This window comes from Plecotus auritus (assembly GCF_963455305.1).
Source record: "Plecotus auritus genome assembly, chromosome: 12".
NCBI classification, from domain to species: Eukaryota; Metazoa; Chordata; class Mammalia; order Chiroptera; family Vespertilionidae; genus Plecotus; species Plecotus auritus.
In genome coordinates, this window is record NC_137778.1 from 34745043 (window position 1) to 34761040 (window position 15998).

A 15998-nucleotide genomic window follows, 5' to 3' on the forward strand; every position below is an offset into this window, starting at 1 on the left:
AGTTAACAAATACACAGTACTAAAAATCTCTCTGTGTATACTTGTATTTGTGTATAAATCTATGTAAAGAGCGGATAAGATATGAGCTGGCCAATTTGAGGGGAAAGAAACCTAAGGAAAAATAAGATCTCAAAATGCTATTACTGGGAACTATTATTTGAAACTTAGAAATAGGTTAGTATATTTTTCTTTATATTTAACAGCATGGAACCACTAATAGGACACACAACAGAGCAAAAACAATACACAATCACAAGTTTTACCCATGAATTATGTGCCAAAATTTTCGAATAGAAAATAAGCAGCATTTCTAGAAAACATTAATTTTTAATTATCTAATTAAAGTGATTTAGCAAAATAAGAATGTTTGCATTTATTTCCAAATATTTTAGTCAAAGTTGCATCAGAAATCAAATATTTCTTTGACATTTTCCAAGAGATGTTAGTTATTAACTACAATTATAGCTATTGGAATTATATAGTAACACATTGTTTAAAATATAAACAACTTCTATTACTCTCAATTTCAATGAAATATAAAATGCAGCATTTTGCAATGTGATTCATACTGGGAAACATTTGAAATGGTATGAACTCCTCATACAGAGAATGCCACTGGAACCACAACGTGTTCTAATGCTGGGAAGTGCCTCGCATGCTGCTGGCACGCAGTGGGCACTGCACATTTGTTCATCATTCTCTCACTCACCCATGCATTCACTCAGAGAAATCCAGGCTTAAGGAGACGATCTTTTACCGGCATACTTGTAGCTCTGACAAAGACTTTGGCAACGGAGAGTAACGAAGATGATCAAAATTTCAAACTGCTAGGTTAAAATCTACCAAGCGAAGGCCTGGGTCGCCCTAGCTGACGCCACAGAAAATCAGGGTCAACCTTCCACAAAAGGAATACATTCCCTCAATACCCAGTTACATATCAACATCTGCTCAGAAACAGGAATGAGCTGGTGTCAAGAGAGACACCAAACAGCATATGCCCACGGGGAAGGAAGAACCCTCTGCCTGGGGACTTACTTTTCTGCACTGAGTCTTCTTTTTGGTTAGGTCCACATTCTCTTGGCCTTAACAACTTTACCCTGGTTTGAACAAAAGTGTGATTCTAAAACTGCAAAAGAAATAAATGTAGACGGTAGAGGGATATTCCAACATGTTTTTTTTCTTTCTTTCTTGGTGCCTACTCTTTGAGGAGACACTGGAAAAGAGCATTTCTAGGTTCTTTGCAGAAGGTTCTATACATGTAATGAGTTATTTAACCTCAGAAATAGGCCTGCAAAATGCAAAGGACTATCAAGGACAGAAGGAAGTAAAGAATACTCTTGGAAACTAAGCAGAATATGGCATAAGAATGATCTCGGAGGAAATGATTTTAAAAATCCGTAACAAAAATCAAACATGACACTGGCAAGTCATTTGCAGCTGACTTTAATTTAATCTCCTTTGGTATCCAGAAGGAAAACTGGACGCGTTACTATAAGCTCACGAGGAAGGCAGGGGCGTGGTGAAGACCCTCCCACTGTCCCTCTCAGATTCCTTACTTGCACACTTCTTTGCCTTCCTGTGCGCTCAGTCGTTTGAGAAATACAACAGAGCACTTCGGGAGTGAGCGTTGTGTCCGATTCCTCGAGAACTTCCTGGGGAACCCAGAAGGGCCCCTTACTCTGAATTCTTCTGAACTAAGCAAGGAAGGGTTCCTTGCCATCTACACAGCCATTCCGGGTTGTTGTCAACTCAAGTTTTTAATTTTTTAGAACCAAATACTTTCTTTCCCGTTCTCTTCTGAAGTAACAGTAATCTACCCTTCTCATTTAAAATCTTAATTTTCCAGTAGTAAAAGATATTACAATTTCAAAATCTGAGCTAAAACCAAACTCTCTTAAACACTTAAATAATATATCTGGCTCCACATCCTTATTTTCTATGTATACTGAAAAACTTGGGAGTGGTTATCATTATTGATCATTTGCTGAAATGTGAAGACTGACTATTTGTGGGATAAGATGATCACCCTTAGAAAATACTTAATTATATGAATTTGTAAATTTTTCCCCAATTTAAATCTACATGCCCATGAACAGTTAAAAAGAAGTATCAAAATAAGGGAATAGGCCTTCAAATTCCAAGGTGGGCTTCTTGCACATTGTTTCATGAAATCTTCAAATTCACACTAGATATTAGATGAATTATACTACTCCCAACTTTTATTATCCATGGGAGTTGTTTGTATTAAATATAAAGAAGTGTCCTGCACTATGACATAAATTCAAGGGACAGAAAATGTATAAGCATTAGACATTTATCTTACAATATAGTTCTTGATAAAATTTAAGTTCTTCCCCCAAATATAAAGAAATAATTAATTTATTTAAAAAGAATTATCTTTGCAAAATCTATTGATGGCATGAGAAAATCCTTTAGCTCCATCCCAAATTCAGTGTAATATGATTAATTACATCTTACTTTTATTACTAAAAATTATTTTGCAGCTATTTTGGTTAACTCTTTGGGTTCCTTTAAATATCCCTGGAGAAAATAAAAGTTAAGTTTATTTTTACATAAGAATATTTTTGAAAAGCTCAGTCATCTGATGAGATAATAAAGGATCCCGTGTCCCCATTTCAGATAGACTACTTAAGGACATTTAACTGTATGTATTTTGTTCTTGATTTAATAAGCTGTGAAAGTAACTTAGCTCACCAAGGAAATTCAGAGCTGCATAACAGTATAACAAATTTTGCCCAGCCACATAAATATAATTGTAAGTTGAGGGATTCTACTAAGTTTATAATGAGGTTAAAATGTACTTGGTAGATTTGCTGGTTTGGAAAAATAGCCTCCGACCAAAAGAAGCAATGCTTTCTCTTAGAACAGGTTTCAAGGCAATAAACTGGCATTTCCTCCACTTTTTGTCATGCTACCAACACTAGACTGAACGACATGCACCAAATCCCCAACCCAGGCTCACAAGTAGTAGTCATGACAAACAGCTTCAATGATTCCATATGGAGACAAAGACTTGAAGAATAATTCTTTGTAAGATCACACCCCAGAGAAAATTAAATTTAACCAAGAAATTTCAATGGAATGGATTGGGACTTGAAATGGTTGCCAGTCTGGTCATCCAACAGGGAACTTGAAAATTCAGACAGGGGTGTTTCTGTTTCTTTTCCGAGTCTTCTTGCTGCTGATCCAGTTACACTGTTTTTTGGTTCTTGTTTATTTTAGTTCATTCCATTATTAAAAATGGAGAAAAGGGGGCTAAACAAGGCGTAAGTATTTGATTTGAAAGCTGCTCCACTTCGGGAGGAGACAAAGGGAAACTGGTGCCAAGGCCATCTCGGACTCCTGAAGACGCTCCACGCTCTGGCTTCTCCTTGACTTAGGAAGTCAAGCCTCCAGGTTCCTGGACTCGAAAAACAGTATCGGAGAGTAACTGGCCTAATTGCTCATGTGACCGTCTCGCTGAGAATCGAAGTATACCAGGTCTCCATCCTACACACACCGGAGTACGTTTTGGTCAGGTATAAAACGGAATTATTTCAAAGTTGAGATATCTACAAGTTGAAAGTCTGTGGGGAGCGAGTCATGTTTCACCCTGCCATGTTGACGTAGAGGTTCGGGTTTTCAGAAGTCCCCTCTCCAGACTCCTCTGCAGGGTCCATGTAAACAAAACACAGGTGAGAATGGTCTTTCTGGAGCTGCTTTCATCGAACAGCAGGATTTCCTGAAAGTGTGGTGTTGGCTAAATGCAACACGGGCAGAGGGTGAGCCTCTGTATTGAACACCCAGTGGTCTAAAGGTAAAAGGTCATCCCCGGAGAACAGCAGATACAAATACCTGCAAATAAAAGGAGCTCCAATTAGAATTCAACAAGAAGATCCCATGGTCCAGTTAGAATGGCAGAGGACACCAGTAACTACTTTGAGAAGCTTTAATGAAAAGCACATCAGAGGACAAACGCCAGCCACTAAAATGATCTAAAACAAAAACATTGTGTTCCAGAACAGCACATAAGAAAACCCGTGAGCTGCACAGAGCGCTCTGAAATGAGAGGGTTAAGGAACAATTCACGTACCTGTTTGAAGCACATAAAACAATGCTGTAAGATGGCGTAAACAAACCATTTCATAATTTTCAGACATTCTTTTAAACAACGTACATCAGTCATATGTTTTGGCAGCTTACATAGCATAACTAGAAGTCCATTAACTGACATTGGTAAATAAATACTGAGGTAAATAAGTACATTATGAGGACATAGCAAGAACTTTTATACACTAATATATTAATAGTTTTTGCAGGTGCTGCCAACTATTTAATAGAGGTTTCAGAAAAATGGATGTATAGGAGGCTTAACAATTATTAATCTCTTTTCATGGGTAATAGGATTGTTTATAGGAAGGCAAGGATTTCTGACCTCCCCACGAGAAGTGCAAGCCACAGTGGTCACTTAGAAATAAAAAAATGATAGATCTGACACGCACAATGATTCTTACCTATTATGCTGGGTAAATTCCAATCTGAATTCTACTAGGGGGTCATAAAAGTGAGCATAAAAAACTAATTATATAGAGTCAGGAAATCTGGGTTCTAACTCCTGACCTTAGTAGCAATTAGCTGGCCTTACAAGGCTTCAGTAAAGAATTCCTTTACAGTATTTTAGCTAAAATTTATTTTAAAAATCGGGACTTTAGTAATTTTTTCTGCTTACTGTTACAGTTCAGGGTGAGAGTAAACCACATAGCTGAGGTAAGCAGAGACTGCGTATCGACTTATAACTGGTAGAGCTGGAACGGGGAGTCACAGGCTTCAATCCCACTCCGTGACCCGAGACCTGAGCCCTGCCTGACTGATTTGTTCACTGGCTGCAGGCTGAGACATTAGAGCTGGAAAGGCAGCCACAGAAGAGCCTCTGCTGGGTCTGCTCATGTGTGGAGAACAGAAGCACGCTCTTGGGGTTCATGTACACACATGTCTGGAATGCTATGGACGTACTTCAGGTAAACATAAATGTTATAAAAATCAATAAAATAACAAATGTGAAAGTTTTAGATAATAAAAGATGTCATTGTTTTAAAATATATTTTTATGGATTTTTTTTTTTTTTTTGAGAGAGAGGAAGGGAGAGGGAGAGAGAAACATCGATGTGAAAGTGAAACTTCCATGAGCTGCCTCCTGCACGTTCCCTGCCAGGGATGGAGCCCGAAACCTGGGCATGTGCCCTAACCCAGAATTAAACTCGCAACCTTTCGGTGTATGGGACGATGATCAACCAACTGAACCACGCCGGCCAGGGTAAGATGCTATTATTTTCTAAAAAGGACCTTCATATTACCATAGTGGGTTGAATAGTGCACGCCCCCCGCCCCCCTCCCCCGCCCGGCCCAATTCATTTCCACCTAGAGCCCAAAAATGTGATCCTATTTGGAAACAGGGCCTCAAGGATCTGGAAATGAAATCCTTCTGGACTTACATGGGCCCTAATTCCAAGGACTTACACCTTTACAAGAGAAAGGAGGGCGAGATTTGGAGCCAGAGACACACAGGGAAGAGGTCATTTGAAGACAAAGATTTCAGCACTGCTGCTGGGTCCCAGGGTTTGGAGCAAGACTGACCCCTTCAGGCAGAGTCAAACAATGCATGGAGAGCAGGGGCTGACACAAGACTTCAATAACATACAGTGTACACTTAAAAATTTATACCAAAGTCAATGTTTAAAATTAAAGTAATACAGCTAAGCAACTCTTTTTAACTTTGGATTAATTCAGAAGAGGATGTCAAGGACATGGTATACTATAACTGATTTAAATTTAAGGTTTTTAAGCCAGAGTTTAAAAATAGAACAATTGGAGAAGCATGATCTTTTTGCTGTGAAAACTGAGAAAAGTCTACAATCTAATTCAGCTACTAGACTACTAGATACTCTTTTCTTCTAATAAAGATTTTTTTGAAACTGTACTTCAAGGTTAGAGATAACACATTACAAATGACACTAACTGGAGCCTGTAGGTATATAAAAAGGTGCTATTAAGTACTTCAGTTTCACTGGGTGTCTTGGTTACCTTCAGAGCTATTTTTAAATGCTGTTCACTTACATCTCTTTTAGCTTTCTCTTACATAAAGATGAGACACGCACCCTAGCTGGTTTGGCTCAGGGATAGAGCATTGGCCTGCGGACTAAGGGGTCCCAGGTTCGATTCCAGTCAGGGCACATGCCCGGTAGGGGGCGTGCAGGAGGCAACCGATCAATGATTCTCTCATCATCATTGATGTTTCAGTCTCTCTCTTCCTCTCCCTTCCTCTCTGAAATCAATAAAAATATATATATATTTTAAAATGAGACACTCAAGGGAGGTGTTGCCAGAAGTCATCAACACAGTGTTAACTGAACAGGAAACGTTTTCAGAAAGAGGTCAACCAAGTCTGAGGAGAAACATTTAAGTGTCTCTAGAGAAAAGGTAAGGCTGAAAGAACTCACCACCAAGTTAACGTACTCTAACTTAGTTCTCTGTTTATTTATCAAACAAGCCTTGATGACTCGTTTATTCTTTTTCACAACTACCAATGGCAATGTCGGGCATATTATGGATAGATGTTACAACTCTAAAAAGGCTTGCATTAAGGACTACAAAGAACTCATAAGAAAAATACTGTTTGACAAATAACTTACTTAAAACTTCATTTATACTTCTACTATTTAAATAATGTCTTTGGAATTGACTGGCTAGGAATCAAATTAAATTGAAGATAATCAGTGAAAATTATACTCTAAAAGATGGTGCATTAAAACATTTAATTATTAATCTCTCCAAAAGATCGGCCCCTCTCCACTTTTCCCCACATCTTCTGTCACATCTTAAAGTTGTTTTCTGGGGGAAGGGGTGAGGGAGAAAAAAGATGGAAAGAAACATGGGCATATTATGGATTCAGATGCAAAATTTGCATGCAGTTTTTAAAGATTAACTGAAGAAGGCAGACATTTCTGGTATGCTGGGATGGATCAGGCTTGTCCTGAGATATCAGGGAGCTAAGGGGAATTCCTGCCCCTCTGCCTTTAGGCGTCCAATAAGTTAGGATGGTTTGGGCTATAAAAGACAGGATCTAAACCACACTAACAACTGGGGTTATCTGGCAAACAAACAGCCCAGAGGCAGGTGGTAACAAAGGTTGGTTAAGTCAGCAGTAGAACATTATCAGAGCTCCCGTTTTTTTTTTTTTGTTTTGTTTTGTTTTGTTTTATTTGTTTTTTTGTTTTGGAAGGGTTAATGACCTTATCTCTCTTTCCTTTTTTGTTTTCTTTTCTGAGATCACAGCCTTGAGGAAACTTGTAATTATCCCTTTGATATGTATGTAAATCTTTTTATAAGCAAAATAAACCTCTTACCAGTTTTACAATACAGAAACGTTTTCCTCAAAGGCCAGGGTGCTATGTCTTTGAAATGTAAACATTAAGGAAGATAGCACCCCAATCTCTTAAGTCACTATGGGAGGGTAGTTTAGATGCCTTTCTCAAAGCTGTAATTAAGATGGAAGTATTATTTTTCCTTTGGATAAAGGCAATTAACTAACACGGATGACCCACCCCAGTTACCATGTGACTTTAGAAAAGCTGTGTACAGCAAATGGTGCTGTGGAGAGAGTATTCTTATCACCTATCTTCAGCACATGTACCTAATGGATTGTATCTAACCTGGCTATGTGGAAAGGCCAGATTTCTTTCTGTCTTTGCAATGGGCCTGTGACGCAAATTGCAGTCTGGCTTAATGCTTATTCAACAGTAAAAATGTTTTCTTTCTCTGCTACATTTGTGGAAAGGATTTTCTGAGTCGGCAGATTATGTTCTTTAATTTTTTCCCCCCAGTAATGAGGATCTTAGAAACATTCTTGACTTTTTTCTCAGAATTGTAAAATGCTCCATGCCTTACATCTCCACACAAAAAGTCCGAAGTCAGAAAGTAAAGGCAGACATCACTTCAGGTGTGGCTCTACTTCGACATTCTAATAGGAGTGTAGTGGTATCTCATTGTCGTGCTATTGTACTAATGACATGGAGCACTTTTTTTTTCCTGAGCTCATTTGTCATCTTTATATCTTCTTTGGTGAAGTAGACACTTCAACTCTTTTTCCCCATTTTAAATTGGATTTCATGTTACCTTGTTATTGACATATAGTCTAGACACTTTTCATTGTTTCATTTAATTTTCTTTCATTCTTTTTCAAACATCTCTCAAAGAGATGTTTTTAAATTTTTAGACCAATTGATCAATTCCTTTTTTTTTTAAAATATATTTTATTGATTTTTTACAGAGAGGAAGGAAGAGTGATAGATAGTCAGAAACATCGATGAGAGAGAAACATCGATCAGCTGCCTCCTGCACACCTCCCACTGGGGATGTGCCCACAACCAAGCTACATGCCCTTGACTGGAATCGAACCCGGGACCCTTCAGTCCGCAGGCTGACGCTCTATCCACTGAGCCAAACCGGTTTTGGCTCAATTCCTTTTTTTATGGTTTATGCTTTTGATGCAATATCTTAAAAAAACTTTTGCCCACCATAAGGTCACAAAAATTTTCTATGTTTTCTACTAAAAGTTGTATTTTTTTAGGTTTTCAATTTTGATCTATGATCCATTTTGAGCTGATTTTTGTATATATATAGAAATGAAATTACTTCAGCACCTTTTCTTGAAAAGCCTATCTTTTCTCACTTCATTGTCTTTGTACCTTTGTCAAAAATCAGTTGTCCATACATGTATTGAGTTCTTCCCACCCAGGATTCTATATTCTGTTCCACTGATATATATATATATATATATATATATATATATATATATATATATATATATATATATTTGAAGCACTCTGATATTTGTATAATGGTATCTTTATCTATATCTATATCAGAATGCTTCAATCACTATAGCTTTATAATAAGTCTTAAAATCAGGTAGTGTTAGGCTTTCAACTCATTCTTTTTAAACTTGTTTTTGGTAATTCCAGGTTCTTTGCATTTCCATATGAAATTTAGAAACAGCTTATCAATTTTTACAAAAAGTCTCCCATGATTTTTTTGAGTTGTCTTTTTTTTTATTCAATTATTGGAGTGATGCTGGTTAATAAAATTATGTAAGTTTCAGGTGTACAATTCTATAGCCATTATCTGTATATTGTATTGTGTGTTCACCACCCAAGTCAAGTCTCCATCCATCACCATTTATACCCCTATACTCTCTTCTACCTCCCCCACCCCCTTTCCCTCTGGTAATCACCCTACTGTTGTCTGTGTCTATGAGGGTTTTCTTTGCTTAACCTTTCATCACCCAGCCCCACAATCCCCACCCCTTCTGACAGCTGTCAGTCTGCTCTCTGTCCATAAGTCTGTTTCTATTTTATTTGTTAGTCCATTTTGTTCATTAGATTCCCCATATGAGTAAAATCATATGGTACTTGTCCTTCTCTGACTGACTTATATCACTTAGCATAAACCTCTCCAGGTCCATCATGCTTCCTGTGATTTTGAGTGGAAATGCAAGGAATCAACTATAAATCAACTTGGGCAGAATTAAGAAAGAACTTAAATACATAGATTTAATACTTGTGTCAAAAATCTTTAAACTAAACCCCATCATAAGGAGACACGGATATATATCTGAGGGACATTCTTCAATGCCACTAGTCTAAATACTTTCATCAATGTCACAAAAGATGAAAAGCAAGGGAACTTTGTTCTAGGTTAAAGAAGACTAAGGAGACATGGCAACAAATGATCCTCTGGGGGTTAAAAAATTAGTTTTAAATTATTAGAACAATTGAGAAATTTGAAAATGGACTATATATTAAACAAAAGTATTATATGAATGTTAAATTTTCCCAAGTGTGATAACTGTACTGTGATTACATAGGATTATGCCCTTTCCTTGAAACACTTGTGTAAGTATCAGGAATCTGGTTAACTCTCAAATTATACAGCAAACATTTTTTAAAAAATCGTAAAACTGTGTGTGTGTACATACATATATACAGGGGTGGGGAAATGTTAACAATAGGTAAATCTAGGTGATACACAAATACTGTATTTTATTCTTACAATTTTTCTGGTCTTAAGAAAATAAAAGAAGAGCTCTTAAATAATTGGGGTCAAATTCCACAGTTTACAGATGTGATAACTGAAAGCAAAGAAATTTTATTTTGACATGTTCATTCAGCTAGGTTGTAGCAAGTATATAACTAAAGCTCCTGTGGTTTTATCTGCCAGTCCAGAGTTCTTTCACTACCTCAGAGTCTCAGGCCAATCACACAGGATAAATCAAAACAGAAATGACTGTTAGAAGTAGGGAACTGACTACCAAGCAGATGTTCTAAACCATCTCAGCAGTAATAAGGGTGTGGCTTAGCATCAACTGCAAATATGGGCAGGAGAGGCAAAATAAAAAAGCAATACAACAGGAATCATAAAGACTCAGTCATATATTAGGAGGAAAAAAGAAGTAATTCTGTAATGCACAAACTGAAAAGATGGGAAAATTAGAGCAGTAGGAATAATAAAAATAATTGAAATAAGATGGCCATTAGGATAAGACACTTTGTTTGACACATATAAATTTTAATAATATACCAAAATGTAAGCTAGAAGTATCCTAGCATGTAAACTTCAGGAGGGTAGGCATTTTTATCCTTTTTGTCTACTGATTTATCCTCAAGTAACCTGAACAGTATCTGAAAAATAAACATTTTTTTTTTTTAACAAAGTGACACTTTATGGGGCATTCAGGTACAGAAAGACAGGAAATAGAAATATGAAGCAGAGAGAAATGTATCAAGAGCTATTTATTTTGTAGTCTTTAGGGAAGTGGACATATTTAAGGTCTCCACCTTCTTCCTGCCTGAGGTTTTGAGGATAAGCCCAAATAATAAAGTTGTCTTTTTTCATTTTTCATCATTCTCTTTATGTATATGTTTACGGGAATCTCCAATGAAAGGATGGGTGACTATGGTCGTGTACTCTCTAACACTATCAAAACACCATGATTACTCCTAACAGATTTTATTAGCCAGAGCAGGGAGTTCAGGTGTGGTTTCCAGACCAGCATCATCCACATCGCCTAGGAGCTTGTCAGAAATGCAAATTCTTAGGTTCTACCCTAGGCCTACTGAATCAGAAACTGCGAGGATGACCCAGTTATCTGTGTTTTAAGAAGTCTTCCAGGTGAATCTAATGCACACTAAAGAACTAGGAGAAAATAAAGGTACTAAACTCTTATTTGACTAAATATCTACCTCATAGTCTGCCATTCTTCTAGAGATGCAGCTAAATATTAAAGATGTAAAATGTTTTAAAAGGCCTCCACTTACTTTAATGTTTCAGCGAGAAAGAAGCTCTGCTGCACATCGTCATGGGCAGGAGTTGAGGAATAAACATCCTTCACCCCAGAGAACCCCCCGCTGACTCGGCAATACTTCTCAATAGCCTGTGAAAGAGATCAGACAAAAGAATCAAGGACACAAATTTTAAGTTTGGAAGGTCAAGTTAAGGGACCCCATCAAAAGTTCACAGAGCTCTATGAGAATTTGACAGTTTAGGAATACAATTGATTATCAAATGAAAATAGTTCTTCTGGAAAAACTGACTGAGGTATCCTTTTTCCTGTGGAATTTCTCCCTATTCCAAACTCTTTAATCTTTTTAAGACATCTTGTACATTCCTAACTTAGGAGTCAAATTTAAGTCATTCACAATGGATTCGAGACCTGTATGACACAACAAAGTCTCACTGATTCTGACAAATCAAGAGGGAGGCCAATTTGAATTAAATTTTTTTAAATGCAATTTTATACCTTCCAAGGATAAACAATAATCCAAACATGCTTAAAAAAAAGCATTACTTAGAAGCTCTACATAATAATAGCAATGAGATAATATTTACTGTTTGTGTGTCTGTATATATGGGCTACAAAAGCAGCGTTCTAACTCCTGTTCATTCAAATTTGGACAGATATGGGTTAAAATGTGAGTTTGTCAAGCCTCTTTTTAATGGATAAGAGTAGGGCCATATGTTAAGAAGCTGTGTAGGGAAAAAGGACCTTAGAAACAGGACAGATTATCCTAGTGTTTCTCAATGAGAGGGTACTTCTGCCCAAACCCTTCACCCCTAATTCAGATCTATCTTCCTTATTCCTCTAAATAAGAACCCTTAAATATTAGGGGACATTCAAGTCAGATACATTGCAGGATTCCTTTACCTGTCTACTGCCCCTATGGAAAACACGGTTTGATTTACGTAAGCTTTAGTAAGCCACTGCTACCGACACAGGAGTGTCCTGTTCCTGAGCCACTGTGGCAACAGTCTGGCTATCTTCTCAACTGCAGCACAGTTTCACTAGCAGCTACGTCCCCAACTCTGGACCCAGGTGGAAAGACAGCACCAACAAATGCTGCCTCTGCTCCTGTTCTGTATACCCACCATCCATTACTATTCTCTGTTAAACTTCATAAGGACTATCCAGGCTGGATGACCAATGACGTGTGAGTGTCCTCACCTTAGTTCAAGTCTTTATCGCTTTAGTCCCAGACTACTGCAGTGGTCTCCCAACCCCACCAATCTGCAGGTTACAATCAGATTCTGGTGTTTTGTTACTTCCAACTAAAAGGCCTTCAATAGTTCCCCCCCGCTTTGAAAAATCTTTAGTAGTCAGTCCTATAATGGATTCTTAAAGTTAGGGAATTTTGGTGGGTAGGAGATGGTGAAGAAAAAGAAGATATGATCGTCTTTTAGATAGGCAAAGGACTTTCCATCCCCATATGAGAAACACCTATGTCATAACTGAGAGATGTGTGTGTGTGTGTTTGTGTGTGCACACGTGCACGCGTCTTCTTCCCGAGTCACTGAGTCAAGTACATATCCCTTCACTGGCACATAAGGCCATCCACACAATGGCTTCAAACTCCTCTCTCGTTGCCACTGTGAAACCTTTTTACGTAAATTGGTCTATGTTCTGCCCTAGAATATATCTTGCATATTCTTGTCTGAGCAATTTACTGACATTACTTATCTCACCTAGAATTCTCTCATTCTATCTACACTACAGATTTAAGTCAAACAATTTAAATACGAATATTTGTCATAGATAGTACTATTTATCATAATTAGTATATCTTAGAGAATAAAACATCCCCTCATTCCCAGGAATAGGCAATACTTCCACAAAAAGAGTAGTGATTTTCTTCCTCCCTAGGTACTGAGAGCCATAGGTTCTCTCAAAGGCAAGTACTGTAAGGTAAACCACTTGCTTTCTTTACTTACTAACCATTAAAAATTCCCCATGTCCAAGGTATGTATTTGTCCGTCAATCTGAAAAATCTGTAACCATTTATTGCTCCTTCTTATGGTGATCCACTAAGGAATTACTTAGAATACAAGCTAAAATGAAGAGGGGGTAATCCACCCAGGCTGTGAATCTGGGCAGTTTTACAATACTTTCCCTTTTTTTTTGGAGTTTGACCACTAATAAGGAAGTACAGAAATTTTACGATCAGAGTGAAAAATTGCCTTATAAATGACTCTGTAGTTACTCAATAAGAATAACGAGTGAACACTAATAGGAAAATACCTCTAATAGAAAACTAAACTGGATTCTAAGGTTTACCTCTGCTGCTTAAGAAACGTAAATTGACTAATAGAGTTTTCCATCAGATAAACAGAGACAGTCCCACAGTTACTGAACATGAGGTAACAAGCAGGAGGATCACAACACTAGAGAAGGACTTGAGGTAACAACACTCTTGCACATGAAATGAAAAATGAGTTTACCCACCAGAGCTGCTTCCCAGCCCCACTGCCTGTATCTTGGATCGTGAGTGAATCGCCACAGGTACCAGTAGGTTTCGATGACTTCTGGACGGAGGATGTAATACTTCTCAGCCTGCCGCACTGCCACCGCCTCCACTGCACCATCGAACTTGAAGGATTCAGGACCTAGCTTTAACGCTGTAACATGACCAAAGAAATAAATGAGCACGATAAGCCGTATGTGTTTGTATGCCAGAGCGTTTTCTCCCCTGAAGGAATGGGGGGTGAAGTAAAGTTGTTTCTTGTTATTTGTTGTATTTTTACTGTTGCTGTTCTGCAAAATCAGGGACTTAAAAAGATCCCCATTTGGCTTTCTTATAATAGACTTATAAATATTCCTATTATTCTGACATGAAGTCTCTCTCATAAATAATGTACACCAACATACTGCTAAATCTATTTGTATCAGTAAGAGTCCAGTCATCCTTTGGAAACAAATGCAAAGGTAGGCAGAAGCACATTACATATTCTGCTTTGGCCCAAAATAAAATGAGACAGAAAACTGTACTGCACAGAATTATTTTTTAAATAGTCAAGACAATTTTAAAGTCCTTCTAATGTAACACACACATAAGAAAACATGTTAGGTCTTTTATTTTTCAGTGACATTTTAAAGCTCAGACCTTGAATTAGATTTAGTTGTAGAGTACATAATTTTTAAAGCATATTAGAAAACTAAAACTTATAAAATACAGTATATGAAAATAATGTATTTTAAAACTTAAATCAGTTTTTAAAATAAACTTTCTTCTCCTATAGCATCAAAACACGCAGCAAGGAAGAGGTTGAAATTGCCAATCATCAAGAATTTCCCTAGTAATTTGCCCATTTAGTCCTGAAGTGAGGAATAACCAACAAATTATCAATTATTTTGTAAGAAAACTTCTATCCAGTTTGAATAAAACAAGTCCATTTACACATATATTTCAGCATTACATACTGTTCCTTGGATGATAGGATTTCCATTCAGGCTGGAATATGGCACTACTTGAAAAGCTTTTTAAAACTTCTTTCTAATAACACTAGCACCCGAAACCTGGGCCATATAAAGTCACCTTTCACTGGGACGCTGACGTGGCACACATCACCGCTCTTAGCGGCCACCTTTCTTTCTTTTCACAAGGCTACACTGGTGGCAAACAGTTTCACGGTTTCTCACCTCTTTCATGATAATGCTGCACATTTTTGTATTTCCTTAGAAAAGAAAAGGCAGCACAAAACTATAATGCTGGTGGACCATGAACAAATCCATGGCATCGATGTTGGCATGACGTGTTGCTGTGGCCCAATTTCAGGATTACAAGGGTGACACCATAAGCTCCAAATCATTACAATTCAAAGGAGGTGAAAATAAAGCCTTTCTTACTATGCCCATCCCCCTAAAAAATACAAAACTGAAAATACTGTTGTGATGGTGGATAGTTCTATTAAAAGCAAAACATGTGATCCAGAAGTTAACCACAGCTTCTATAGGGCTAAGTCTTAGAGAGCTGATGCAGAACTCAAGCAGGGGTTTTTAACCTGAAGTTCACCAACTCTATGGGAGGCTTTGGAAGAGGGAGACAGATTTGTGTCCAAAAGTCTCTGAAATTGTTGGCAGAACTTTATGGGTGTTCAAAAAGCACTGACCAGATCCTCAATGGGATCTGAAGTTAGGAATAACCAACAAATTATCAGTATTTTGTAAGAAAACATCTATCTAGCTATTGAAAGGTCTGACATACAATCAACTCTTATTTGGCATTTAATAAATGCTTTTCAAATGATAAAAGTCAAACATCCTAAGTACTGATATGATGGTAAATCCAATAAAAAAGGTAAGTTATTTTGTCTGGATTTCTTATGTTTTTCCTTTCTCAAAGACTATGATGCTAAGAAGTAGTCAACTGGAGTTTTCAAATGTTAATCTTATGGCTAACTTTAAATAACTTCTTAATTATAATGATAATATTGTCTGAACTGAAGGAGAAATTGGCTGCATGGAACTAATATTTTAAACTCACTAAAAACTGTATTTCATTTACTCGTCATTCATAATTTCACACATAAAACATACCAGAAAGATAACATAATTGTCCTGTGAGGAGTTGGTGAGTGTAAAGTGTATAAGCTATCACATCCATATTTTGGCCA

The 15998-nt window shown here is 37.3% G+C and overlaps 1 protein-coding gene across 2 annotated transcripts in view; it reads right to left on the reverse strand.

Moving 5' to 3' along the window:
- Window positions 1-310: 310 nt before the first annotated feature.
- The window catches only part of MAN1A2 (mannosidase alpha class 1A member 2), a 61478-nt gene continuing 45790 nt past the window's right edge, over window positions 311-15998 (reverse strand). For both annotated transcript variants that reach the window (XM_080649148.1, XM_080649149.1), the window contains exons 11-13: window positions 13831-14003; window positions 11372-11487; window positions 311-3855 (exon numbers count right to left, since the gene is read on the reverse strand). In XM_080649148.1, the coding sequence (XP_080505274.1) occupies window positions 3723-3855; window positions 11372-11487; window positions 13831-14003 (422 nt within the window). In that variant the 3' untranslated portion in view covers window positions 311-3722. The remainder of the gene's footprint in view (window positions 3856-11371; window positions 11488-13830; window positions 14004-15998) is intronic.